This window comes from Eriocheir sinensis, chromosome 54 (genome assembly GCF_024679095.1).
Source record: "Eriocheir sinensis breed Jianghai 21 chromosome 54, ASM2467909v1, whole genome shotgun sequence".
In the NCBI taxonomy this organism is placed as follows: Eukaryota; Metazoa; Arthropoda; class Malacostraca; order Decapoda; family Varunidae; genus Eriocheir; species Eriocheir sinensis.
Window position 1 is genome coordinate 6,027,995 of NC_066562.1, and position 27,585 is coordinate 6,055,579.

General features: G+C 44.3%; 2 protein-coding genes across 52 annotated transcripts; one reads left to right on the forward strand and one right to left on the reverse strand.

The window, feature by feature from the left end:
- LOC126983640 (mediator of RNA polymerase II transcription subunit 26-like) lies at positions 1 to 15,339 on the forward strand. Of its 50 annotated transcripts, XM_050836551.1 has the most exons (6): positions 35 to 126; positions 309 to 400; positions 723 to 814; positions 881 to 2,470; positions 10,058 to 10,132; positions 10,399 to 15,339. In XM_050836551.1, the coding sequence occupies exons 4-6, from the start codon at positions 2,408 to 2,410 to the stop codon at positions 11,980 to 11,982; spliced, it is 1,722 nt and encodes a 573-aa protein (XP_050692508.1). In that variant the 5' UTR covers positions 35 to 126; positions 309 to 400; positions 723 to 814; positions 881 to 2,407; the 3' UTR covers positions 11,983 to 15,339. The 50 variants fall into 50 exon arrangements, with proteins under 50 accessions (XP_050692514.1, XP_050692518.1, XP_050692508.1 ...); XM_050836557.1 differs by lacking the exons at positions 309 to 400; positions 723 to 814 and adding an exon at positions 447 to 561 and having other exon boundaries at positions 1 to 103; XM_050836561.1 differs by lacking the exons at positions 309 to 400; positions 723 to 814 and adding an exon at positions 447 to 561 and having other exon boundaries at positions 1 to 103; positions 950 to 2,470.
- On the reverse strand, positions 15,131 to 27,038 carry LOC126983644 (methylosome protein 50-like). Of its 2 annotated transcripts, none has more exons than XM_050836567.1 (8): positions 26,850 to 27,038; positions 23,054 to 23,147; positions 22,455 to 22,636; positions 21,434 to 21,588; positions 19,430 to 19,602; positions 18,672 to 18,861; positions 17,947 to 18,024; positions 15,131 to 16,767 (listed from the first exon to the last, which is right to left on the reverse strand). In XM_050836567.1, the coding sequence occupies exons 1-8, from the start codon at positions 26,916 to 26,918 to the stop codon at positions 16,659 to 16,661; spliced, it is 1,050 nt and encodes a 349-aa protein (XP_050692524.1). In that variant the 5' UTR covers positions 26,919 to 27,038; the 3' UTR covers positions 15,131 to 16,658. The 2 variants fall into 2 exon arrangements, with proteins under 2 accessions (XP_050692524.1, XP_050692523.1); XM_050836566.1 differs by having other exon boundaries at positions 23,054 to 23,150.
- Positions 27,039 to 27,585: the final 547 nt, after the last annotated feature.

A 27,585-nucleotide genomic window follows, 5' to 3' on the forward strand; every position in this document is an offset into this window, starting at 1 on the left:
GATGTAGTCAGGTGTGGTGATGTGATGTAGTCAGGTGTGGTGAGGTGATGTAGTCAGGTGTGGTGAGGTGATGTAGTCAGGTGTGGTGTGGTGATGTAGTCAGGTGTGGTGTGGTGATGTAGTCAGGTGTGGTGAGGTGATGTAGTCAGGTGTGGTGTGGTGATGCAGTCAGGTGTGGTGTGGTGATGTAGTCAGGTGTGGTGTGGTGATGTAGTCGTGTGGTGTGGTGATGTAGTCAGGTGTGGTGAGGTGATGTAGTCAAGTGTGGTGTGGTGATGTAGTCAGGTGTGGTGTTGTGATGTAGTCAGGTGTGGTGAGGTGATGTAGTCAGGTGTGGTGTGGTGATGTAGTCAGGTATGGTGAGGTGATGTAGTCAGGTGTGGTGTGGTGATGTAGTCAGGTATGGTGAGGTGATGTAGTCAGGTGTGATGTGGTGATGTAGTCAGGTGTGGTGTGGTGATGTAGTCAGGTGTGGTGTGGTGATGTAGTCAGGTGTGGTGTGGTGATGTAGTCAGGTGTGGTGTGGTGATGTAGTCAGGTGTGGTGTGGTGATGTAGTCAGGTATGGTGTGGTGATGTAGTCAGGTGTGGTGTGGTGATGTAGTCAGGTGTGGTGTGGTGGTGTAGTCAGGTGTGATGTGGTGATGTAGTCAGGTGTGGTGTGGTGATGTAGTCAGGTATGGTGAGGTGATGTAGTCAGGTATGGTGTGGTGATGTAGTCAGGTATGGTGTGGTGATGTAGTCAGGTATGGTGTGGTGATGTAGTCAGGTATGGTGAGGTGATGTAGTCAGGTGTGGTGTGGTGATGTAGTCAGGTGTGGTGTGGTGATGTAGTCAGGTGTGGTGTGGTGATGTAGTCAGGTATGGTGTGATGTAGTCAGGTGTGGTGTGGTGATGTAGTCAGGTATGGTGTGGTGATGTAGTCAGGTATGGTGTGGTGATGTAGTCAGGTGTGGTGTGGTGATGTAGTCAGGTATGGTGTGGTGATGTAGTCAGGTGTGGTGTGGTGATGTAGTCAGGTGTGGTGTGGTGATGTAGTCAGGTGTGGTGTGGTGATGTAGTCAGGTGTGGTGAGGTGATGTAGTCAGGGGTGGCGCGGTGATGTAGTCTGGTTTGGCGCGGTGTGGTGATGTAGTCACGTGTGCAGATGTGGTCAGGTGTGGTGTGGCGATGTAGTGAGGTGGTGTGGTGCGGTAACGTGAGGTGGTGTGGTGTTGTGAGGTGTGATGTAGTGAGTGAGGTGGTGTGGTGCGGTAACGTGAGGTGGTGTGGTGTTGAGGTGTGATGCAGTGAGTGAGGAGGTGTAATGCAGTGAGTGAGGTGGTGTGTTGTGAGGTATGATGTAGTGAGTGAGATGGTGTGGTGTTGTGAGGTGTGATGTAGTGAGTGAGGTGGTGTGGTGCGGTAACGTGAGGTAGTGTGGTGTGGTGAAGCATGGCACGGTGTGGTATAGTGGAGTGGTGAGTCGAGGTGAGGTATGGCGTTGTGTGGTGAAGCATGGCACGGTGTGGTACAGCGGAGTGGTGAGTCGAGGTGAGGTATGGCGTTGTGTGGTGAAACATGGCAAGGTGTGGTACAGCGGAGTGGTGAGTCGAGGTGAGGTATGGCGTTGTGTGGTGAAGTTGTAAAGTGTGGTGTCGTGAGGTGGTGTGGTGAGCCATGTGATGTGATGGTGTTGCGAGGTGGGGTGGTGTGGTGCGGTGCGGTGAGATAGGATGAGACATTTGACCACGTGGTGTGTGGTGAGGATGACTATGTGGCTCGGCTTATCATGCTTACTGTGTGTGTGTGTGTGTGTGAGGAGGACAGTGTGGTGTGGTGTATGGGTGTCGGGCGTGATGCTGAGTGCGGGGGAAACGCAGAGCAGCAGCATCAGCAGGCTGGCAGGCCGCTGTTCCTGGCCTCAGCACACCACTATCGACCTTAGCAACACTGTGCTGGGAGAGGCATCGCTCTTTATCCCTAAAAATCGCATACGTAGTCCTCTTCAGTGCCCAGTCTTATGCTGGGGCATACCAGCCAGCGGGCGCGGGTGTCAGGGCCGCGGGCGGCGTGCGGGTGTGGGTGCGTGCTGCGGTGGAGGCCGCGGACGCACGTGCCCCGGCGGGCGCGGCGCCGCGGTGCACACCGCTGTGCAGCAGAGGAGCGGCCCGGGCCGGCACTGACACCCGCCTCCCGATCACACTCCGCCCCGCCGACCGTGAGGTGTCGGTGACGCCGCGGTGCCGTCAGCCGCCGAGGGCCAATGGGGAGGCGCGGGTCACGCGGCGGCGGTGACGTCACGGGGCTGGTGCGGGCTCGGCGCCTCCCCGGCCCCTCAGTTACCCACAATCCCCCGTCCCGCCAGTCCATGTCGCCGCCCCGGCCAGTCACCACCGCTGCGCCGACGTGACCACACGCGCGGCCTCATGCAGCGCTCCATAGAAGAAATAAAATCAAGATTATTGACGTGCACTGATCAAGATTATAATGTAAGCACCACTGAGATCTCTCGAGCCACTTTATGAGTTCACACTTTGGTTCCGCGGAACACACCGCAGCTGCGGATCATAATGCGACCCGACATGGCTGACAAGGGCCGTCAGGTGGGCCACACTATATCCGTCATTTTCACCACACGCAACGCACGGGACGGCGCTGCAAGGCACAACACAGTGGTTCCAGCACGGCGAGCGATCTTGTGTGGTGAGGAGAGCGCCGTGGGGAGTGGTGGTGTGGTGTGTGGTGAAGGTGCTCCCAACATATCACACAGTCCGGTGTGGCGGCGGCTGGACGGCGACTCCCGGGGCCGCCGCGCCACGCATGCGCCCCGCGCCGCGCCGCCCGTCCCCGCAACGCACGCCGCCTCCCACAGGCCCTCGTGTGGCCCTCACGCGGCCCTCGGCGGCCCTGCAGGACCCTTGGCCGCCCCATGCGAGTGTGTTGGGCGTGTGTGTGGCGGCGGGGCGGCCGGGGCAGCCCGGGGGCGGCGTGTGGTGGCCATGGCTGTCGGGGCTGTGTTGCGGGGGCGGCGCCGGGGGAGGGTGGCGGGGCGGCAGGCGGGCCAGAGGTGGTGTGGCCCGCCCGTCATGGCCAAGTCCCGCTCCGCCGCCGCCGCCATGAACATGATGCACACATTCCACCCTCACCACCACCCCCCAGTGAAATAAACCACATCCCTCCACCTGCCCGACCCTGCCTGTCTGCCCCATGCCCTTGAGAATGTCCCGCGGCCCCGGGCTCCCCTGTTACCTAGGACGTGGGTTATTTCGCTAATATTACGTAATCTCTTCTTTGTACTCGCCAGCACTCAAGTGTAGTGCTGAGGTGCTAGTGCAGTGTGGGCACGTGGCCCTAGAGGCAAGGAAATGGGTGTTTTGGGGTAAATATGGTGGTGGTGGGAGGAATGGGGGGGAGGGAGTGTGGGGGGATGATGGCATTCTCCCGATCAAGGTCATTATACCCTTCCTGTGAATCATTGTTTTGGAGTGTGTGTGGCATTGGTGAAGACACGGGGCACTGCGTAACAGCAGGCGGTGGGTGAAAACTCGTTCCTGGGCATGATGGCAAACTTGTGATGCTGGTGAAGAGTTGCATGCTGGGGACTGTTTTCCTTCGCTAACACTCACGCAAGGACTGGAACAATGGGAAATATTTTGAATGTGTATGATCAGTGAGACGGGGAATTGTGGTTGGGGAGGAGAGAGAAGGGGAGTGGAGGTTGTGTGGTGACCCTGGCCCACTCTGATCTTCCTTGTGGCTGATTCAAGCTTTATTAATGACCTAGTTTGGCTGAGTGGCTTTATTTGCATAGCTCACCCCTTTCCCTCTGCCTGTGACGCCCTCGAACTCAAGTTTTTATACTCATGAGGAAAAAAGCGGTTACGACGTTGAAGAAATCGGTACCTATGACCCTGGGCTACTATAACCTTTCATTTAGCTTTAGTAATGACCTATTTTGGCATGGGAGGCTTTATTTGCATCCTCCACCCCTTTCCCTTCCCTCTAGTACCCTCGGACCCAATATTTGATACTCGACATCGGTAAAAAAAATGGTTAGAACGTTGAAAAAATGGTTGTAAATGACCCTGGCCTAATATAATCTTCCATGTAGCTTTATTAATGGCATAGTTTGGCATGGGAGGCTTCATTTCCATGCCTCGCCCCTTCCCCTTCCCTTGCCTCCCTTTCCCCTTCGCTTTCCTCTCCTCCCCCTTCCCCTTCCCAAGTTTCTGTACTCTTCCACTAAGGGAAAAAATGGGTCGCGAACTTGTGGCCAGCTGGGGCGCCTCAAACCAACCCTGTAGATGACTAGTGGCCCTTACTTAGCTACAGGTGCCATTAGGAGAGTCATGGTGGCACTCTGGGTACATTTTAGCTGTTTGTCTCGGGGTAAAAATGTCAAAGGCTCCACCGGATAGATACAGTTGTTTTTTTTTTTGCTCCCGTTTTCGTTGTGTTGTTGAGTTCACGCATTCATGATTTTTTCCTCTTTCATCTCTTGTGGGAAGTTTGCTTCGTGTTGTTACCATGATTATGATTGCTTATTTAGTCATATTACCTGGTGCCATGGGGTTTAGTTATATGAAGATTAATAGATGGTTCATTATGGCTAAGCAGACAAAGGGGAACAGGAAGAAATATTATTTATGCATCTCCTTATTTCACCAACAATTGTCTATTCAGTACCTTGTTACCTGGTGCCAATGGGGTTGTTTAGTTATATGAATGTTATTTAATAGATGGTTCTTTATGGTTTGGCAGACACAAAGGGAAACATTAAGTATTTATGTACAGGATTTACTTACATATTTCACCAACACATGTCTCAGCCTTCCAGTATATCATGTTACCTGGTGCCATTTGGGTATTTAGTTCTTATATACAGGTAAAGAGCATTAGGTAAGGTTAATTATGGATAGGCAGGTACAGAAGGGTGAAAGGAAGTAGCAATTATTTATTTCCATATTTCACCAACACATGTCAGCCTTCCAGTATATCATGTTACCTGGTGCCATTTGGGTATATTTAGTTCTTATTTACAGGTAAAGAGCACTAGGGAAAGTCAATTATGGATAGGCAGGTACAGAAGGGTGAAAGGAAATAGTTTTATGTATGTATTTCCATTTTTCACCAACAATTGTCTACTCAGCTGCTTAATACCTTATTTTACCTGGTTCCATTGGGGTATGTAGTTCTTGTATACAGGTAAATAACACTAGATAAGGTTAATTATGATATACAAGTACAGGAGAGTGAAAAGAAGTAGCATTTTTTTTCCACATTTCACCAACACATGTCAGCCTCCCAGTATCTCATGTTACCTGGTTCCATGTGGGTGATTAGTTCATATATACAGGTAAATAGGACTAGGGAAGGTTAATTATGGCAGGTACAGAGTATTTCAGTATTTTTAGTATTTCAATCTCTCCCCTGACTTTTCTGTTCTTTGTTTCCTTTTTTTTTTGTGTGTGTGTGTGCGTGTGTGTAGTGGTTCTTGCAATTAGCTCTTATGTTCTCCTTTTTGTTCTTTGTCTGTTTGTCACTTTCCCTTTGTTCTACTTTCTGGGCTTTCGTAGGAGTTTTGAGCATTTCCATGGGGGTTAGTTTTACGACCCTTCTTCTGTACCATGAACCTAAAAGAAACACACATCAGAACCCAACTTAGCTCTTTTTTGCCCTTTGGAAATAGATGATGTGAGGCAGAATTAAGCATATGATATGAACCTAAGTCCCATGGCGTGCAAAGAAAGGAGGGGGAGGAAGAGGGTTTTAGAGTCATTCACGGGACCCCATTACCTGACATATTTTAAGCTACAGTTGCTGAGCTACCAGAGTGGAGGGCCATAGGTGGTGGGGGCCTCAGATATTGACTCATTGATCTATTCTGTGTGTCTCGACCCTACACGCTCACTCACACACTCCTCAGTTGGACTCTATAATGGGCTGTCTTCCTCTTCTTTAATGCCTGTTTGTTTCCCTCTCTATCTCTGTTTTCTTGTTTCTTCTTTGTCTTCTTTCTCTTTGTTTCTTCTTTGTCTTCTCTCATTTGTCTGTGTCATGTTTGCTGTACACTTAGAATTCTCTTAACTTTATAATGGGCTCCCTTGGTCTCCTCTATGCCTGTTACTCCCCCTCTCTCTGCTTGTCTCTTCTCCCTCTTCTTTCTCTCTCCTTGTTCGTCTCGGTCTTGTCCCTGTTTCATGTTTGCACACTTACACATTTCACAACTTAACAATGGACTCCTTTTATGCCTTTTCCATATATTCTAATTTTATGCCTGTTTGTATCTATCTTGTTTCTTCTCCCTCTCACGTTTGTCTCGCTGTTTTGTCCCTGTTTCATGTTTGCGCTCTCACACTTCTCTAAACTTTATAACTGTCTCATCCTCTCCTTCTATACTCTGCTTTTATGCCTGTTTGTGTCGTCTTGCTTTACTCAGTTCTTTGTTTTGCTTAAAGGTTTCATGGTTTTGTTTTATATTAATGTGTGAAGTTTCCCCACTCACTCACACTCATCATGATTTTAGAATGGGCTGTTGTGGTCTTCTGTTAGTTCGATGTCTGTTTTCCTCGCTCTCTCTCCTTGTTTATATGTTGTCTCCTTTTAGCCTCCTTTTATGCCTCCTTGCTTTATTCAATTCTTCATCTTGCTTATTTTTCATGGTTTTGTCTGTTTTAATGTATCATCTTTGCTAATTATGTCATTGGGATGAATTGATTTATTGCAAAGAGGGATTTAATTGATTATAGGAAAAGTGTTAGCAGACCTTATGATTACATTTATATATTTGCATTTTGATTGTGTATGTACATAATTTGTTGACCATTTGCCTTTGATGTTATGGATATTTACTTTATCAATATGTTTGTTTTGCTAGAATGCTAATGCACTGACCGGTAATTTAGGGCTCGGACTAGGGGCTAATACTGTTTGTTTATTTATTTATTTATTTATTTAAAACTTCGTAGATACTTTCATGTGCCAGTTTTCTTTTTTAACCCGTCCGCTGTGATTGGCACGGATTTCACCTTCACTGGTAGCCTGGTAACATACTCTCCCAGGTCTTTCTCTGCCTCTGTGGTGGATAGTGGAGTGTTTCCCATGTCGTATTTGTATGCTGGATATCCCCTCCCAAGATGCATGGCTTTACATTTTTCTTCGTTGAATTGTAGCAGCCACTTTTTGTTCCATTACTGTAGCTTGGTGATGTTTTCTTGGAGGAAATCTACAGTTAAGGGGCTAATGGGAAGTTCTCAGTTCAGTCACTGGGTATATTATAGATCATTCTGCATTACTTCATGATTCTTCTTTGGTCCATAGCTTCTCTCAAATATTAGCTTCTTATTTTGTCTCACCCTCATCTATAATCTCCCTTTCCCTCTCTCTCCTCACTTCTACACCTACCTACTATTCCCCCCCCCCCTCACCCTGCCTATCTTCACCTACCCCAAACACATGCCCAAGCCTCATCCAGCCCCCACACATCCATCCTTGTCTACCTTCCCTTTTCCTTTCCCTAGTCATCCTCATCCACCCCCAACACATGCCTGAGCCTCACCCACTCTTCATACATGCCCAACTCCCTTCATATACTCTCCCTTTTCCTTTCCCTCATTACGATACTCATCATCATCCAGTCTCATCCATCCTTGACACATGCCAATCCCTCCCCATCTTGCCGTCCTTTTCCTTTCCCTCCTCATCCTTTACACTGCTCAAGCTTCCTCAACCTACCCCTCCATGCCCAGGTCCCCCTCAGCCTGCCTCCCTAATCACAGCACTAATAGGATGATTCCCACACACCAATCACTAGCCCACCCCTGCCGTGGCCCCCTCCGCCCCTGCATCAGATAGTGGCCAATAGTGTGATATGCTCCTTCCTGTGGGTGATTAGATAACATAATTAGTGTGCTGCAATACCAGTCGGGGACGCACCAACACACTTCACACTGCTGGATGCAAAGACTGTGTGCTGCGTCTTGTTAGTAAGGGTGATGTCCCATTAACCCAGTAGCAGCGACAGGCCAAATTTGTGGCTTTACCGTGTAGCAGCGATGGGCCAAATTTGTGCCAAACTATAAACCCCCCATAATAGATGATGCATAAACTGATCACAAATGCTTTGATATATATTATGAAATGGCTTGTGTGAGTAATGATTTTTTCTCATTTTTCTTGCTTAGAGGGACCATTAAGAAACATGATCTCCGCTGCTACCGGGTTAAGTTTAGCAGGTTCAGTATATTATTTTCTCATGGATTTGGGATGTATTTGTATTCTTGTTATTTTAGTGTATCACTTATTCGTTTCTCATTATGGCAAGACCTGAGCAATTATTGTCTTGTGTGTTTAGTATTATCTTCCTAAAGTATTGTACGAGAACATTTTGGATCATCTCTATTGTGGTTAACAGGACTTGAACAATTAAGGTCGTATTACAAGATATATTGCCACCCAAGAACACGTATTTGACAAGGCTTTCATAGGAGTTGTGGGCATTTCCAGGAGTAGTTTTATGACCCTGGTGTTAGTTTGACCCTTCTTCTGTACCATGAACCTAAGGAAACACTCATTAGAACTCGACTGACCCCTCTTTAACCTTTAGAAATTGTTAATGCGAGAAGCGATAGTGTCTTATAATGCCAACCTTAGTCCTCTAGCAGGGTGAGCTCACATTTCTAGAGGACATGAACACCCCTTAGGAAGTACCATCAGGCTCTGGACATTGTTGCAAATCAATACTCACCTGGTTTGATAAATTGACAGAGACACCCAAAGGACATAAATAGACATGCTAGGTGTGAAACAAGAAGCACAGTAATTACAGTAATCCAAAATATAAATTGTGGTACAGGAATAGATGTATTGAACAGTAATTTTTAAAGAATTTACAAGTGTGGCCTTAAAGAAGTAATAGTAAGGTAGTATATTGTCACTGATGGACAGATATTGAATATACTTATGTTAATTATTTTTTCAATTATTTCTTTAGGGCAAAGTTTAGGGGATTTTTTTGTTTCCTCTTTATTTTTCATTTTATTTGTTTGCATATTCTTTGCCTCCTTTCCTATAATAAAACATAATAATAAATACTAACACTAATGCTACTTTTTAGGGACCAAACTTATGCTTTAATTAGTATATCTATCACAGCCATGGTGGTCAACTTTTACACAGATATAAATGTCTGAGTATGTATAATCAAAACTGACATTAACCAGAGCTAAGATGGCAGGGTAATAACCACACACACCCCAGGCCAAGCTGCGTCAGGGCTGGCAGAGAGTGGCAGGGCGCTAACTCATAATTGTCTTGCCTTGCCGTCTGACCCTTACCACCAAGACAACTTCCTACTTGACTGTTGCAGGCTCATCATCACCAGTGTGCTCATCACCTCCTTTCCACCACACTAGCTTTTCCCTTCACCTCCACTGTCTATTCCATCTTACCCCCATACATTCCTTTAGCTTTTCCATACGTCACTCACTTTTGTTTTCTCCATAACGACATCCTCATCCACCCCCAAGACATGTCCGAGCCTCACCCACTCTTCATACATCCCCAAGTCCCGTCTTATACTCTCCCTTTTCCTTTCCCTCCTCACCCTGCTCATCCTCATCCACCCCCAAGACATGTCCGAGCCTCACCCACTCAACATACATCCCCAAGTCCCGTCTTATACTCTCCCTTTTCCTTTCCCTCCTCATCCTTTTCACTGCTCAAGCCTGTAACATTTGAGGGAAGTGTATTCAAGTAACCTTCCACCCTGGTACTGAAGAATCTATGTCTGGCTTTGTATGAGGAACAAAGATGGGGATGGCATGTCTTCTAGTGTCTGTTTAAGGGGTAAAGGATGATGTCTGCATTCAAAGAGTGTAATCAAGCCCTTCATTATCTTCCAGACATGCAGGCAAATTTTATTTTCAGTGGTTGCTGTGATATATGACTTGTTTTTGCTTATTCTTTATTCTTTCAGAGGGAGGCCAATCATTTTTTTGCTGTGTTTGTGTATCTTGGTGCTGTGGTGTCGGTGATTGGTCGTGGGATAATTTTCTGACGCCAGACTTTCGTTGCAGGTCACAGATATGACAGCATGCCTGGAGCTCATCAGCAAGCTAGAGAGAACGCCCATCACTAAGGAAGTCTTAGAGGTACGAACTGAATTTGATGCCCCACTTTTGACATGTATTTCCCCCTTACTTACTACCTCTGTTTTGACTCCACCCAGCTAGGGACACATGGATAACACATTGCCCCCTTACTACCTCTTTGGCAGTCCACCCAGCTAGGGACATATTGATAACACATTGCCCCCTCTATCTCTTATCAGTCCATCCAGTTAGGGACATATTTCCCCTCACTACCTTTGTTTTCATCCAGTTAGAGATTTCCCTTGACTCCTTACCTCTGTTTTCAGTCCACCCGGCTAGGGAGACACATCAATAACATCCGCCGCAAGACCAGCCACCAGGAGTTAAAACGGCGGCTGAAGGATCTTGTACGGAAATGGCGTAGAGAGGTCTTAGCAGATGAAGTCAACGGGGCACCTGGGTCGGGGCCAGGGCCAGGCGGGACGGCCAGGGGCTCGGGGAATGGCCACTCCCAGCCCAACTCCCCCTCGTCCCTACCGTCCAGCGGCAACACCAGCCCGGGAGTGTCGGCCCCCTCCACTCCCTCCACCCTGGTCCAGCGCACCCGCACGGCTTCTCCCACCCTCACCACTGCCCACTCGTCCCGCCCACTCAAGCCCGTGTCTCCTGCCTTATTCCGTGGCCGCATCCTCAGTCCGGGGTTGAGTCCGGCTCTGGCCTCCGTCTCGCCGGCCATCACTCCTCCGCTGGCCATCCCCAACCGCCCGCGCTCCCGCCCACAGTCCCCCTCAGTCACCCCCGGTGGTGTGCGGCAGCCTTCCAGGGCGGACGCTTCCTCCTATGCCCCAAGTGCCGAAAATGTAGCGAAAACGAACACAGCCAACAAGCGCTTGAGAAAAGACGATGAGGATTCTAGTGATATTCCAGTGGCCAAGCGACCTAGAAATAATGTAACTAATGGGTTCGACGAAGACAGTAGAGACAGTTTTTCCAGTATTGTTAGTAATGAGTGTGCTAAGGTTACTAGTGCAAGTAGCGAGTGTAGCAAATCTAGACGAATAGCAAACATAAACGCTGCTTTAAAGAGAAAGTCTACAGTCCTCGACACACACAATGCCTCCGGCACCACTGACCAGCTCCAGCAGAAAATGGCGGCCATCCCTGTGTCCGCCAAGGCCTCCAAGGTGAAGACAACGTCGCAGATCGTGGCGGAGCTGGCGGAGAGGAAGGGCGACAGCAAACTGGCGGAGAGGGCAAGCAAGTTGGAGGAGCAACACGTTCGGGAGCTGGCCAGCCCGGGCGGCACATTGGGCATGGGCCGGGCGTCGGACAGCGCCACCGTCACGCGCAACAAGATGGACCACCTGCAGCGTTACCTCAGCTCACAGTCTGGCCCGGCCTTTGACGCGTACTCTGGCGGCGGCGACGATGACCGAGAATCCTTCTCCTCAGAGACCGAGGCAAGGCACTCCACGACACCACCGGTATCCCCTCCCCCTGGGCCCCCACACATCCCCCTCCCTGTCACGGCCCCCAGCAACCTGGACCTGCTGGGGGTAATGAATGGGGAATCGGCCGAGGAGATCCTGTCCCGCCTGCCGCCCATAGACCCCGCCACCGTGGTGTGGGACGACCCGGATGACCAGGCCGAGGCGCAGGACCAGGAAGGCAGGTCCGGGGATGAGCAGGAGTCTGGCAGTGAGTCCGAGGACGAAACGGAGAGGCTGGTGCGCCGGTCTGAAAAGGTCCCTGCGAAAAAGGTGGACTGCCTCCACACGAGTAACCTAGACTGTCAAAACGGCAACTTTGACGTGGATGGGAAGTTCCGTGAGTGGCACGAAGTATTAGTCAGAAAAGGCTACCAGGATGACCCTCTGATAGTGTTGCCTTATGTGATAACTGATTTTTGAAACACAAACTGTTTACAATGAACCTGGTGGCTACTGAGAGGTGTCAAGAGGCTACCTAACTATCCATACATGGTTGTCATTCACTTTTACATTTTTCTCAAGCCATAGAACCATGTTAGTCTGTTTCTTGTTAGTCTATTTGTATTTTGTGTGTGATATTCATTTGTTTCCTTTTTGATAACCCTCAAAAAATGTTGCTATATACATTAATATATAATTGAAAAGAATGGCATATGTTGATATTGCTTACCTTGCTTATGTTGCTTCAAGTTTTTTATGAAGACAACCTGAAGAAGATACAAGAGTTTTTAGGGTTAAGTGTATACAGTGCCTCAATGCCAGTGGGGAGAGACCTCAGTGATCCTGCGGGGGACTGGACGTGGCAGCTCGCAGCGCCGCGTGGAGCTGGTCGGACCACAGACTCGTGTCGTGGCGGTACTTGTGTGGCACTAAAGTCTCTCCTCACTCATTTTTATTCACCTAATGTAAAAGAATCAGTACAGATGCCTTTGGTAACTTTTCCATATCCGAGCTGAGAGCGGCGAACACGACAAGGCTTGTTGCCAGCCGCTGCTGCCGCCGCCACCGAGCGTTGTGCCGGGGAGGGTGACTTTGTCTTGGCATTAGGAACGATGGCCATATCTTTACCACTGTCTGTGCTCTGGTGTGAGGGTAGGGTAGTCATGTGTGAGCCCCGAGTCCCTGGAGGCAGGGGTGTTCAGGCCTTGCTTGCCACCCCAATTAGTACTCATGTCGGAGGTAAACACTCCAGTTATTACCTATATCAGGAGGGAAACTCCAATTAGTACTCATGTCAGCGGGGAAAGAGTGTCTAGATATTTGAACATAGCTGTGAAAATTGATTATTGTCGAAGTTTGAGAAGCATTCCATAGCCAAGTATTTTTTCATCACCCTGTTTTTTTCAAAGAGGGAACAGATATCTAGAAATCTGAGCACAGGTACGAAAATAAATAATTGTCTGTTTGAGAAGCTCCTTTTTTTGGCAATGGTTCATTTTTACTCCGGCCCGTGTTTACAAAGTAGTGTTATTCCTGATACGAAAGAAGTTACTTTAGAAAATCAATCTGTGATATGAAAATGAACTTGTGTCAGTATAAAGTGATAATCATTCTTTTGATAATAGTTAATATATTCATCTTGCCTGAAATTTTTAAAGGACTTGCCATTTTAATTTTATATGAAACACAACTTTTGAGAACCAAGTCGAGGTATAAAACTGAACCGTCATCAAATTCCAACCATTCTTTATATTTAGTGTGGTTAACCTTTATAAGTTGGGTTAATATTTGCATCTAATAATACTTCTGACATGAGAACTATGTGTGGTGGTGTGCGTGAAAGACAGAACACACCCGACTAATGCTTCCTCCTGCTGTCCCATTGCACACACTCCTCTCCTCTTGTTAGTTTCCACAGGGTTATTCCTTCTAGTTTATCACCTTGTTATGGCTGCTTTAACCTCTATCTTAACCTTCAGTCAGTGTGAGCAATGGTGGCACGTGAGGTGGTTCTAGTGCCTCCCTCAACCTGCTGTCTTTTCCAGCCCCAGATACGTACTTTTTTTGTTAGCCAGAAAACTGATCCCATTATGAGCTGTGATATGACTGCATTGTTACCTTTACTTTTAAGTTGAATCAGGTATTATTTCTTTGATTCCGTAGAGCCCACACAATCGAGAATTAGGTTAGGTTTGTCGATCTGTATGGGTCATTCCAGTTAGTGCTCGTATAAAAAATCTGCCATGGAAAGTTTGTTAGAGTGCAAAATTAACTGCTGTCATAAAGATTGCTTATCCTTCCATATTGACAGCTGTGAATTTGTATACCTCAGCTGTTTTCCACGGCAGCTCTTTCCAGATAGAGTACTGCCGGAGTGGTCTGTGTGGATGGCCAAACCTTCCCAACACTACTTTTAAGTTTCTCCTGAAAGTTGATGCACACTGACTCTTGGCTTGTGTCTGTGGGGTGAGCAGCAGGATTTTGATGAGTTTAGTTTTGGGCATCAGGTTCATGGTACAGGTACAGGCTTGGGGCTCACACCTACCCCACAAGGGTCCAGACAGACACGAGAGCCGTAAGCAGTTTGTGTTGAGCTGTGTTGATAACCAGTCCAGCGTTACGTAGCAGTTTGTTCGTCGTAGCTCGCTGCAGACCACACTGTTGTGAACTAATGCTCATTGTTCTGACAGATCTTGCAGACTACTGGTCATTGTTTTAGACCCATTCGTTTGTTTATTATGTCAACTTAATTCTGGCTGGTTGTTGTATATCTGTGATGGATCCAGTGTTTAAAAGGAAAGTGTTTATCACAAGGATAAAGAAGGCAATTGTGCTCATGTATATTGTCATTACATGCCAAAGAATCAATTTACATGATCTGTACACATGGAGCCATTATTTTGTAAGACTGTGTCCCTCCTCTCCTCAGTTTGCTGCATTCCTTTACTGTGGACGACAGACATTCTTTAGTTTCCCGCTTCCTTTGTGTGACCAGCCGCTGCCTTAGCACAGGGTGGACAGAGGGTCAGGTGGGGCTGCCCAAGGAAAGGTAGAAAGGCCAATGTATTAATGCAGTACTGCATTTTATTGTTTATTTGTTTATTTTTATTGAAAAAGAGGAACGACATTTTTATGATGCCTAGAGATATAGTGTCTTTAGACAGTTGAAGTATTCCAAAGCTTGTATGTGTTAACTTGATACTTTTGCAGGAGTGCTTTATATAAATGTGAATGTGGCTACACTACGTACACCACACTTTTATACCCTGTTGAAGATTCCTAAGGTAATGTGACCAACACTAGACATTCTAGGTAGTTGTGTACATACTGCTATACATTCATAGACACCTGACTTGGCCTACACTATGCAAATTGTCTCTGTGTCTGGAGTGCTCCTGCCTCCCCCCTCCCCAGTCCTCCTCCTTGGTTCACTCTGGGAAGGAACAGTCAGGATTGGAAGGTAAATTCATGATCTAGAAAAAGACATCCTTGCAGTTTTTCAATATTCTGTAGCATATTTCCTTTCCTTATGTTATCCATTAGATTAAACATTATTTACTTTACTATGCCATAATTAACAACTGCCATGTAAATTTATTTATTCACTTCTGGAAACTAAGAAAGTGGCTATGGATTGAAAATGTTTTATTTTTGAGTGGCTGATGGTAACCAAAGGCTGGTGCAGCTCCTGGAGCACTGACAAACTTAAGAATGCAAATGTCCAATGCTGCAACAGTAAACATAATGTTATTGGATGTTTTGTAATTTATAGTTTTGTTGAAAATATGGATTCATTCCTAGCAAGATACAAAAACCCAATAAAATGATAACACTGGACAGAGTTGTACTGTTGACCTGTGTGGTGGCGCGCTCATGCTGCGGCAGTGGCGGCCTAACATCATCTTCCACCGCCACTCCCACAGACTCTTTACTCCCTCCCTTGACCTGTGTGCACTATAGTTAGTTCCATTCCATCTGTTCACTTACAAGCATAGATGTGGCGCATGCACATTGCTAGTTTATGATTGGGTGAAAATCAACTGTTATGATAAATGTTCAGTATTTTTCAATAATATTTAAATGTTAGTGTATACTAATCACGTGAATATTATATGAATCCCAAACATGCCGATATACATCAATAATTTATCAAACAAGCACAGAAAAGGCAAGCTGGTATCAAACAGCTTGGTCAGATACTCAAATGAATAATGGTCATTTAAATATCTAATTTATCATTTCAGGTACATAAAAAGACATCTTCTTCTGTAAGTGTGAATAAAAGGAGTTTTAATTATTTATTACATGTAAATCACATAAGTAATATCTGAAATAGCACAAGATAGTGTTGAAAGTGATGTTATCAATTTTCAATATTACCTATGTTATTTACATGTAGTAGATAATTAAAATATCTTTTGTTAGCACTTCCAGAGCCAGATGTTAATGTATTTAAAATGAGGTAAATTACAGGCATTTAAAAGGCCAATGCTCATTCAAGTGTGACCTGACTATGCTATTTGCTACAAGCTTGTCATTCATGTGCTGGTAAGGTATATTATTGATGTAAATCAGCATGTTTGGGATTTGTATAAGGTGTGATTATTTTGTAAACAGCCATTCAGATATGTCATTGGAAAAAAAAAAGAAAAAAAAAAGTCATATTTCAAGTTGATGTTCACCTCATCACCTGACCCATAGTAGCAATGCACATGTGTTAAAATTCACACTTGTGGATGTATCATATCCTTTTGGGCAGACAGATGAAATGAAACCGACTATAACAGTGAAGACAAATATCCACCACAGGACCTCTCATTTCCAGCACTTTATATTTTTATGAACTCTTACACAAACACAAACATGCTCACAACTGAAAATTTAACGATCAGTCACCTGCAGGGGCTTTCTGCACCTAGCAATACAACCAGTAGCTGCATCCTCCATTGCTACTCTTCTCTACAGCACTGCTCACCCCCTTCCTTGATGCATACACACACACACACATATACACCCTCAACATCATGATTCACACCCATTTTGCACTTTGTAACTCCTACATAGTCGCATCACTCACTGTTCCCCATGCTCACAGTCACACTTAAGTCTGGAGTGTTGAGCCTGAGTGTACCAACTGGAATGCCTCCCGCGACACACTACAGTTTGTGTACCACCACGGCGGTGTCCCAGCCAGAGCTGACGAGAGTGTCGGCATCCTGCCAGGCCAAGCCACGCACGAAGTCTTTGTGGCGGTCATCATCGTACCTGCAAGTAAACCAGGTGATGGGGCTCATTAACCCCTTGACTGCGCATTTCCTCCAAGAAGACATCACCAAGCTACAGGAGTGGAACAAAAAGTGGCTGCTACAATTCAATGAAGAAAGATGTAAAGTCATGCACCTTGGGAGGGGATATCCAGCTTACCAATACCACATGGGAAACACTCCACTATCCACCACAGAGGCAGAGAAAGACCTGGGAGTATAATGTTACCAGGCTACCAGTGAAGGCCAAATCTGTGCCAATCGCAGCGGATGAGTAAGGCTTCCTAACAATCAGTCATTTGCTAATCTATATGCATTGTTCTAGTGAGTCAGGATAGAAACTAAAACTGACCTATGGTATAAACATGAAATAGTTCAGAGATCAAAAAATCTAATTAGCAATCCTATCGGGAAAAAAATGAAACTAATATTGACTTGTGGTATGAAAATGGAATAGTACTGGTGTTGAAATAATTACATTCTCATTTTGGCAATATTATAATTCATTTTTATACCACAGATCAGTTTTCCAGAGTAATTTTCTCCTGATGCAAGAACTAATTGGAAAGATGCTTTAATTAGTGGATGTGGCCAACATGAGTACTATTGCAATGAAATAAAACAGGGCTCTTCAAACTATGGGATGTAAGGCAGTATATGATCCATGATAAGAGTAGAGGAGGGAATTTCTTACATAAATCTACTTGAGTACATAATCGCAATGTCCTGAAACACAAGAAATTGACCAGGTCCAGAAAAGGAGAATAAACTCTATGATGGCTGGGACTGAACCCTTGACCAGACAGCCAACTCTATCCAAGCAGCTAAAGAGGAGCCCCTGCAGCTTTTTAAGTGGGTTTTTGAGGATTTACAAAGTCTGACAGGTCACCACAGTAGATTTTTGATTAGACAGAGAAAAATACTTACGGGTCAGGTAGCTGAATAGATATGGCACTCGGCTTATGACCGAGAGACTGCTTCAACAACTACACACACACACACACAGCCTGGCACCCTTACTGCAGCCTGAGAGAGCCCTCCACTGCATCATGACTGAGAGACTGCTTGAACAACTACACACACAGCCTGGCACCCTTACTGCAGCCTGAGAGAGCCCTCCACAACATCATGACTGAGAGACTGCTTGAACAACTACACAAAAACTGCCTAGTACCCTTACCGCAGCCTGAGAGAGCCCTCCACAGCATCCGCGACAACCACTCGGCTGTCATTTCCACACACCGCAAACTGAGTTGACCTGAAACAAACATCTCCACGTCAGAATAACAAGAAGCATGAAAAAGACAAGATGGGACAGTAAGAAAAAGTGAGACAAACTGAACCTTTTGCTCTTTTTACTAGGACATTATGACAATTTTTCAGCAATGGTACACTCATGAATTTGAATCCTACCATACTTATGGGTAGGCGGTGGCTGAGTGGTAGCGTGCTGGGCCCACATTCACCGTGTGATGGACGACGCAGGTTCAAATCCCCACGCTACCACCTTGGATTTCTCAGTCACCGCTGAGTGGCTTAAAAAAACTACCCACATGCTGTCCTGAAGACCACCCATCAACCCGGACTCTAGAGGAAACCGTCCAAGTGAATCAAGAACGAGTTCCGGGGAGCAACATGAGCCAAGAGAAGATGGCGCCACTATAAACACTTGCCTGCGCCATAACGGGGCTGGGGCCGACTACCATCCAGGCCCCTCAAGAAAGCCTACCGGCACTATAGGCGTACACGTAAAAAAAGAAAAAAAAAAATCTGACCACTTGCTATAGTGAAGAATAAAATGGCATAATGAGCATTTCTTTTGATGGAATTGCTTTAGCAGAGAATAAATAAAATGCCACATGCAAGTCACCAAACATACACTAAGGTTCCCAAGTGGACTCTTACTTCGTAGGGTTGACGGCTATCCTGTAGAGGGGTCGTGAGAGAGTCTGAAGGGAGGTGAGGTTATGGTTGAGGTCATCAGTGCAGCGCAGGGCCACCTCACCGCTCTGCAGCCCCACCAGGTACTGCTTCTCCCCGCCACCCCCCAGCCACGCCACACACTCAGGTTTCACAGAGTAGTCGCGGTACACGCCTGAAACACAACCTTAACTCAACACCTTTTTTTTCTTTCTACGGGAAAGGAAACAGCACAACGGCAAGACCAAAAAAAACAAAAACTCCTGGATAAAAAAAAAAGTTGAGAGGCCAGACAACAAGTACAATTAAAACCAAAAGAACAAACACTCATGTATGAAAAGAAAAGAGAATTGAGAGGCCAGACATGTATAATTATGCCGATGAAGAGAGGCCGGAAGAGGGTAATTTTAAGATGAGAGATGTCTTGAGGAAATATAAATGGCATAAGTCTTTCTACTCCCGCCCATCCCTGTACTGTCCCAATCCCTTATGCAAGAGGTAACCAGCATTTCCACTTCCTTATCCCTTTCACTGGTAAACTCTGGGACACAAAAAAATAAATAGAGAGGGCAGAAGAGGGTCAATTTTAGATGAGAGGTGTCTTGAGGAAATACAGATAGAAGAAGGCTCTCTATCTTGCTCATCCCTGTACTGTCCAAATCCCTTATGCAAGATGTAACCAGCATCTTCATTCCTTCATCCCTCTGGAACTTTAGAACACAAATACAAAAAATTCCACTCACATGAGGCTGGCTTTTGAGTCCTCAGGTCCCAGAGCAGTACATTGCCGTCCAAGCCGCAGGAAAGGAAGATCTGCTCGTTGGTGGGGTGGGGGGCGAGGCTGGTCACCATCTGGGCATGTGCCGGGGCCAGCATGCGCACCACTAGGCAGGTCTCACAGTCCCACACACGGATGCTGGAGGGATGGGGAGCAGCGTTGCCTGATTGTCGTATTCACCACATTGTATACAGTAATCTCCCCTCCGTCGCGGGTGTTACATTCCAGACCCACCCGCGATAAGTGAAAATCCGTGAAATAGAAATACTCTATTTAAATACACCCTAGGCATGTTTTCATAAATTTTGTGGTACGTACTTTTAAGAGCATTTTAAGGTCTTTAAACACACTTTTAAAACAATAGAATCGGTACGTACAGCCATTCTATCGTGACGCGCGAGATTTAAACTCGTACACAATGCTGCGGAATGCTGTGAAATGGAGAAGATATACGCAATATCAAAATTAATAGGTCTTACAGAAAAAACGCGAAATACCAGGACCGCGAAAACTGAACCGCGATATCACGGGGGTTAACTGTATATCATTTTTAAGCCTCAAACTCTCGTACCTACACAAATAACGATAGAAAATTAAAGTTAGTGTTGAAACCGTTATTTATTGATGTTTGTTTGCTTGTTTTCTTGCTAGAGTAAATGGTCGGAAACTATGAAAATGTAATGTCATGAGTACAATAATTTGGTAATGCTGATGGGGAGACGTGAAGATTTGGAGAGTGAGTGAAAGGAAATATCTACCTGTCTCTGATGCCCTCCCTGTTACCTCTCATTAACATCCCTCACCCCTTTGGAAGCATCTGTCTGTGGTTGAATTCTTACTGCATCGCATGGTGAAGTTAGGAAAATGCAACCTTAAAGTGGGTGATTCGTAGGCCTTAAGTTGTGTGATGTTTCTGTTGAACTTGGTTGATATGGGGCGTGTTGTCTGGTGGTCGCTTTAACCCGTCCGCTGCGATTGGCATGGATTTGGCCTTCACTGGTAGCCTGGTAACATACACTCCCAGTTCTTTCTCTGCCTCTGTGGTGGATAGTGGAGTGTTTCCCATGTGGTACTGGTATGCTGGATTTCCCCTCCCAAGGTGCATGACTTTACATTTTTCCTCACTGAATTGTAGCAGCCACTTTTTGTTCCATTCTTGTAGCTTGGTGATGTCTTCTTGTAGGAAATCCACAGTCAAGGGGTTAAAACACGACTTGGTCAAAACTATAAAAATGGCAGGTCACCCTTTTTACACAATGCCTCTTAAAGTGTGTTTGAATCCAACACCAACAACACCTAACCAACACCTCATAAAATATAGTCCCAGACTTTTTAACCCGGTAGCACCAGGGATCATGTTTCTTAATGGTCCCTCTAAGCGAGAAAAATGAGAAAAAATCACCCCTCACACAAACCATTTCATAATATATATCAAAGCAATTGTGATCAGTTTATGTATCGTCTATTTTGGGGGGTTTATATCATGGCACAAATTTGGCCCATCGCTGGTACACAGTAAAGCCACAAATTTGGCCCGTCGCTGCTACCAGGTTAATAGACAAAGAGAGAGGAAAAAATAGACACTGATATAGTCTGACAGTCACTTGAACCCCTTGACTGCGGATTTCCTACAAGAAGACACCACCAAGCTACAGGAGTGGAGCAAAAAGTGGCTGCTACAATTCAATGAAGAAAAATATACAGTCATGCACCTTGGGAGGGGATATCCAGCACACCAATACCACATGGGAAACACTCCACTATCCACCACAGAGGCAGAGAAAGACCTGGGAGCATGTGTTACCAGGCTACCAGTGAAGGTGAAATCCGTGCCAATCACAGCGGATGGGTTAAAACATGATTTGCTTACACTATATAAATGGCACATACCCCCTTTTACACAGTACACTTCATATATATGTCGCAATACCCAACCCTCACCAAACAGCCCACCACCTCACTCACCCACCTCATGTCAGCCGAGCCAGTGAGGAGAGACTTCCCGAGTGCCGTGAGCTTGACAGAGTGCACGGCGTCGAGGTGTTCGTCTATCCGGCACTGACTCCTGATGCCGCAGCGCTCCCCGTCCTCACACACCGTCAGAAACTCCACAGCACCACAGTCCTTGAGGGGGAGGGTGTAGAGGAGGTGAGGCATCCTGTTTGATCTTCTTATATTACATTACTTAACGGTACTGGTTCCATTATACAATTTTTCAACAGGGCTCGTCATCCATAATATGACTTTACCACTGCTTACATGAATAATGCTGTGCTACTAAGGTGTGCAGAGTACCTATCACTGTGTTGCCAAGAGACGTGTGGGTCTGTTCCTGCTGTTAGGGGTTACTGAGTCTCACTTCTGACGTCCAGTGTTTTTTATGGTAAAAGAAACAATTCAAAGGCAAAAAAAGACAGAAAAAAAAGCCTTCTATGTTGCTGTTCCCCAATAGCAAAATGTATACAGATGTTCATATTAAAAACTGATAATCAGTTAATGAGATGTATTGATAGTGATACTCTGCTCTTGAAGGCATTGAAGTCAGAAGCAGGAGGAAGTACAAATGAAGGAAGGCTGACCCAGCATTTACCAGTGAGAAGGATGAAAGAATGAAGATGCTGGTTAACTCTGCTTGATTCAATTATACATGTCTCCTTTTCAACACAGCAATTAGTATAATGCATCCTTGGTGTTAAAAAGCTTGTACTGCTGCAAAATCTCCACCTGCCATACTGTGACAACCTATTGTGTATCCCTTCCTAGCAAGACTGTGCACGAGGGGTGTGACCAAGGCAGCCCACATCACCGTTTATTTAGTATTTACCTGTTTCTGACGCCTAACTAATGCCAAGAAACATCAGAATCTAACTCTTTTAATGATAACTATAAATTAGTTTCATTATTGGAGCCCAGAAGACAGTTTGGGGGTAGGAAGTCAGGAAATATAATCGGCTGAGTACGACAATCTGGCAACGTTGGCCCACACTCACCTCCCCCACAACAATCAGCTTATCGTTGTCCATGAAGAGGCCATCAGCCACTCCAGAGCTCGTCTCAAACCCGGCGCGGCACTTCTCAACATCTGGCGCCAGGGCTGGGTCATTGTAGTACCAGATGGAGCCGCCCCAGTACCGCCCCGTCAGGCTGCTGCTGCCCATGAGGAGGTGACCATCTGTGGCAAGGGGAGGGACATGTAACACAAACACAACAGTGACCTAGTGATGGCAGGGGATAAATGTTAAGTCGGGGGCATATCTCCATTGCATTTACCCTTGACCCTGTGGTGAATGAGAACACATTACCTCGGGACATGGGCCAGTGTGACATCCAGTTTGCGTCAAAGGATACAGCTCAAGGGTAACAAAAAGGGTACAAAGCCCACTACTCGCCACTCCCACATAAGTAAAAAGTAAAGAGTAGCCAAAAGAGAGGTTAATTTCGGGTTACCACAGCTTACCTTCCCCAGAGCAAGAGAGAGAGACAGACAGAGAGGGAGTACCAATATGAAGGGAATGAGATAAAATATGAATAAGAGAGAAAGAAAGAGAGATAGACAGACAAAGAAAGGAGGGGATAAAGAGCACCTTACGTTTGTTCACGGCCAGGAAGTCGATGTATTTGTCCACTTGGCAGGGAGTGTTGTCGGGCACGGTGATGGTGGTCTGCGGGGATGTTCCTGCGTCCTGCTGGAAGGGGACGAAGGTTACCGATGATGTGACTAGATGTTAATGTCGAAACTTAATGTTGCTACTAATGTTACTTCTGATACTCTTAATAATCCTTGATATTGTTAACCTGGTAGCAGTGATGGGCCAAATTTGTGGCTTTACCATGTACCAGCAACAGGCCATATTTGTGGCTTTACCGTGTACCAGCGACAGGCCAAATTTGTGGCTTTACCGTGTACAGCGACGGGCCAAATTTTTGCCATGATATAAACCCCCAAAAATTGATGATGCATAAACTGATCACAAATGCGTTGATATTATTATGAAATGGTTTGCGTGAGTGATGATTTTTTCTCATTTTTCTCACTTAGAGGGGCCTTTAAGAAACATGATCCCCACAGCTACTGGGATAATGTTACTACTAAGGTTACTGAATGATGATACTGACTGTTGACATTCTAAATAATGTTTGATACTGTTAACCTTTAGACGCTGGTTCAAAATTCAGTCAGTCAGTTTTGTATGACAGAAATATAACAACACCTCCAGATTGTCGTAGAATACATAAATACACGATAGTTAAACATCTATTATGCAGCATAACTATATTAATGCTACGGTCCTAAGGTCGGCAGTGACTGTATATAGACCATTCATTTTGGGGGAGCTACTCTTCAAATACTGCCGCCGTCTAAGGGATAATGTTACTGCTAGTGTTACTGTTGATACTCTAAATAACGTTGATAATTTAATGTTACTGAATGATCTGAGGATTTTAAGAGAAGTTTCACAGGGTTTGTTATCATAAGTCCCTTTAATTCATGCATTCTGATATCACCTCTGCATTTATGACTTGTATAATTCCTCTTTTTCTTTACTTCCGGTGATAAGGATGATGAACGACCTGGGTGTTGAAGTATAGTTTTGCATCATTAGGATATATTTATTAGGTTAGGTTAGGATTGGGTAAATATTACTTAGGTTAGGCTTGGGTAAATATTTGATAGGTTAGGCTTGGGTAAATATTTGATAGGTTAGGCTTGGGTAAATATTGATAGGTTAGGCTTGGGTAAATATTTGATAGGTTAGGCTTGGGTAAATATTTGATAGGTTAGGCTTGGGTAAATATTTGATAGGTTAGGCTTGGGTAAATATTTGATGGGTTAGGCTTGGGTAAATATTTGATAGGTTAGGCTTGGGTAAATATTTGATAGGTTAGGCTTGGGTAAATATTTGATGGGTTAGGCTTGGGTAAATATTTGATAGGTTAGGCTTGGGTAAATATTTGATAGGTTAGGCTTGGGTAAATATTTGATAGGTTAGGCTTGGGTAAATATTTGATAGTTTAGGCTTGGGTAAATATTTGATAGGTTAGGCTTGGGTAAATATTTGATAGGTTAGGCTTGGGTAAATATTTGATAGGTTAGGCTTGGGTAAATATTTTAAGGTTAGGTTAAATATTTGATAGGTTAGGCTTGGGTAAATATTTGATAGGTTAGGCTTGGGTAAATATTTGATAGGTTAGGCTTGGGTAAATATTTGATAGGTTAGGCTTGGGTAAATATTTGATAGGTTAGGCTTGGGTAAATATTTGATAGGTTAGGCTTGGGTAAATATTTGATAGGTTAGGCTTGGGTAAATATTTGACAGGTTAGGCTTGGGTAAATATTTGATAGGTTAGGCTTGGGTAAATATTTGATAGGTTAGGCTTGGGTAAATATTTGACAGGTTAGGCTTGGGTAAATATTTGATAGGTTAGGCTTGGGTAAATATTTGATGGGTTAGGCTTGGGTAAATATTTGATAGGTTAGGCTTGGGTAAATATTTGATAGGTTAGGCTTGGGTAAATATTTGATAGGTTAGGCTTGGGTAAATATTTGATAGGTTAGGCTTGGGTAAATATTTGATGGGTTAGGCTTGGGTAAATATTTGATAGGTTAGGCTTGGGTAAATATTTGACAGGTTAGGCTTGGGTAAATATTTGATAGGTTAGGCTTGGGTAAATATTTGTTAGGTTAGGCTTGCATAAATATTTGATAGGTTAGGCTTGGGTAAATATTTGACAGGTTAGGCTTGGGTAAATATTTGATAGGTTAGGCTTGGGTAAATATTTGATAGGTTAGGCTTGGGTAAATATTTGATAGGTTAGGCTTGGGTAAATATTTGATAGGTTAGGCTTGGGTAAATATTTGATAGGTTAGGCTTGGGTAAATATTTGACAGGTTAGGCTTGGGTAAATATTTGATAGGTTAGGCTTGGGTAAATATTTGATAGGTTAGGCTTGGGTAAATATTTGACAGGTTAGGCTTGGGTAAATATTTGATGGGTTAGGCTTGGGTAAATATTTGTTAGGTTAGGCTTGGGTAAATATTTGATGGGTTAGGCTTGGGTAAATATTTGATGGGTTAGGCTTGGGTAAATATTTGTTAGGTTAGGCTTGCGTAAATATTTGATAGGTTAGGCTTGGGTAAATTTAATTGAACATCATTATGGTAGACATGATTAAATGGGAGTTCTGTACTAGGCTCAGGTGAAAAGGAGGCTGCTTGTAAAATAATACCCATACATGATAATATATAGACACATTACCAAAGACAGAGAAGGAAGAGGAAATAACACAGAAAACAGACAGGGCAAGGAAAATAAGATACCAAGACAAACAGAAATGGCAAAGAAATTAACAGACAGACATTAGACAAAACAAAAATAGACACAAAACAGACAAGCAAATAAAATAAGACAACATGAGGCAAATCAAATCATAAAACAGACATAACACAAATAACTTAATAACAGACAGAAATATGGAAAAAGGCAAAGAAAATAAGACAGACAACAGACAAGACAGATTAAGGAACAGACAGACAAAACAAGGCAAGGAAATGAACACAGACAGACAAACAACAGACATGGTAAAGAAAATAAGACATGGCAAAGAAAATAAGACATGGCAAAGAAAATTAGGCAGGGCAAAGAAAATAAGACATGGCAAAGAAAATAAGAGATGGCAAAGAAAATAAGAGATGGCAAAGAAAATAAGAGATGGGAAAGAAAATAAGACATGGCAAAGAAAATTAGGCAGGGCAAAGAAAATAAGACATGGCAAAGAAAATAAGAGATGGGAAAGAAAATAAGACATGGCAAAGAAAATAAGACATGGCAAAGAAAATAAGAGATGGCAAAGAAAATAAGACATGGCAAAGAAAATAAAGACAACAAATAACAGACAAAGGAAAGAAAATAAGACATGGCAAAAGAAAATAAGACATGGCAAAGAAAATATGAGATGGCAAAGAAAATAAGAAACAGGGCAAAGAAAATAAGACAAGGCAGATTAAGGAACAGACAGACAAAACAAGGCAAGGAAATTAACACAGACAGACAAACAACAAACATGGCAAAGAAAATAAAGACAACAAACACACAAGGGAAATAAAACAAGACATCAACACTTGGAAAAGAAAAGGAAAGGAAAAGAAAGAAAACAAAGATAAAAAAAAAAACAGGAAAAACAAAACAAAAAAAGCAAAACACAACCACGTGGGAATATCAAGTAAAACAAGACAAAAAAAGACAAGGAAGTGGATAATAAAAACACGCAAAAAACAACGTGAATAAAGAAGGAAGAAAAGGAAACAAGGGATAAAGGAAGGGAATGGAAAACAATTCTAAAACACGAGAAGAAAAATGGAAAATGGAGAATATAAAGTGTGTTACCATTTCTGCTGTCTGCTGGGCCGGGGAATTGACCTCCATATCACCTTCCTCCTCCACTGTGTTCGCCATTAACCTGGGAAACGAGAAATAAGGGGGAAAAAATGTCTTATGTCTTGTTATGGTGGGGTGGAAATGGCCTAATCCTCCTCCTCCTACTCTTTTTCCCTTCTGCTCCTCCTTGTCCCTCTTCCTCTAATGCGGCAAATATTTACCATTACACTTATATCATTATTCATTACACGTTATTATACATTATTCATTATTATCTAGCATTGTTCAGTATGTTCATTTTTCTCCCTGCTCGTTTTCCTCTTTTCTGCTTGTGGCAAATATTTAATCATTATCCATTATTATACGTCAAGAATACTTTTAAAGCTTATAATTAAAGGGTTGGTGTCTTTTTTTATTGTTACTTTATCTAAATATTCATCTAACTATCATTCTTATATTATTTGTATTGCCATTTTCAGTATTCATGGATATATTCTGCTACTTTCCTTTCTGTTTATTTCCTTATATTTTATTATGAGGGTCGTGTGAGGGTGTTATGATAAGATTTAAGCTCGTAATGATATATCTTAGTAACAATATATGGTCACCAGTTTAAAAAGGTCATATGCTTACTCATGATTTTCCTTCCCTCGATCACCTCACTTCGCATCCTTTTCTTATGCACTGAGGCTGTTTTAAATCCCTATATATACCTCATCATATATAATACACGTCTTACAACTCG

Bases quoted from the DNA above. Each gene is read 5' to 3' on its own strand.
- LOC126983640 (XM_050836557.1), top strand. From the start codon at position 2,408: ATGCAGCGCTCCATAGAAGAAATAAAATCAAGATTATTGACGTGCACT. The intron at 2,471-10,057 runs GTAAGCACCACT...CTTTCGTTGCAG, and splicing joins GCACTGATCAAGATTATAAT to GTCACAGATATGACAGCATG. The intron at 10,133-10,398 runs GTACGAACTGAA...CTCTGTTTTCAG, and splicing joins TCACTAAGGAAGTCTTAGAG to TCCACCCGGCTAGGGAGACA.
- LOC126983644 (XM_050836566.1), bottom strand. From the start codon at position 26,918: ATGGCGAACACAGTGGAGGAGGAAGGTGATATGGAGGTCAATTCCCCG. The intron at 23,151-26,849 runs GTAACACACTTT...GTCCCCTTCCAG, and splicing joins CCCAGCAGACAGCAGAAATG to CAGGACGCAGGAACATCCCC. The intron at 21,589-22,454 runs GTGAGTGTGGGC...CTCCCCCTCAAG, and splicing joins AGCTGATTGTTGTGGGGGAG to GACTGTGGTGCTGTGGAGTT.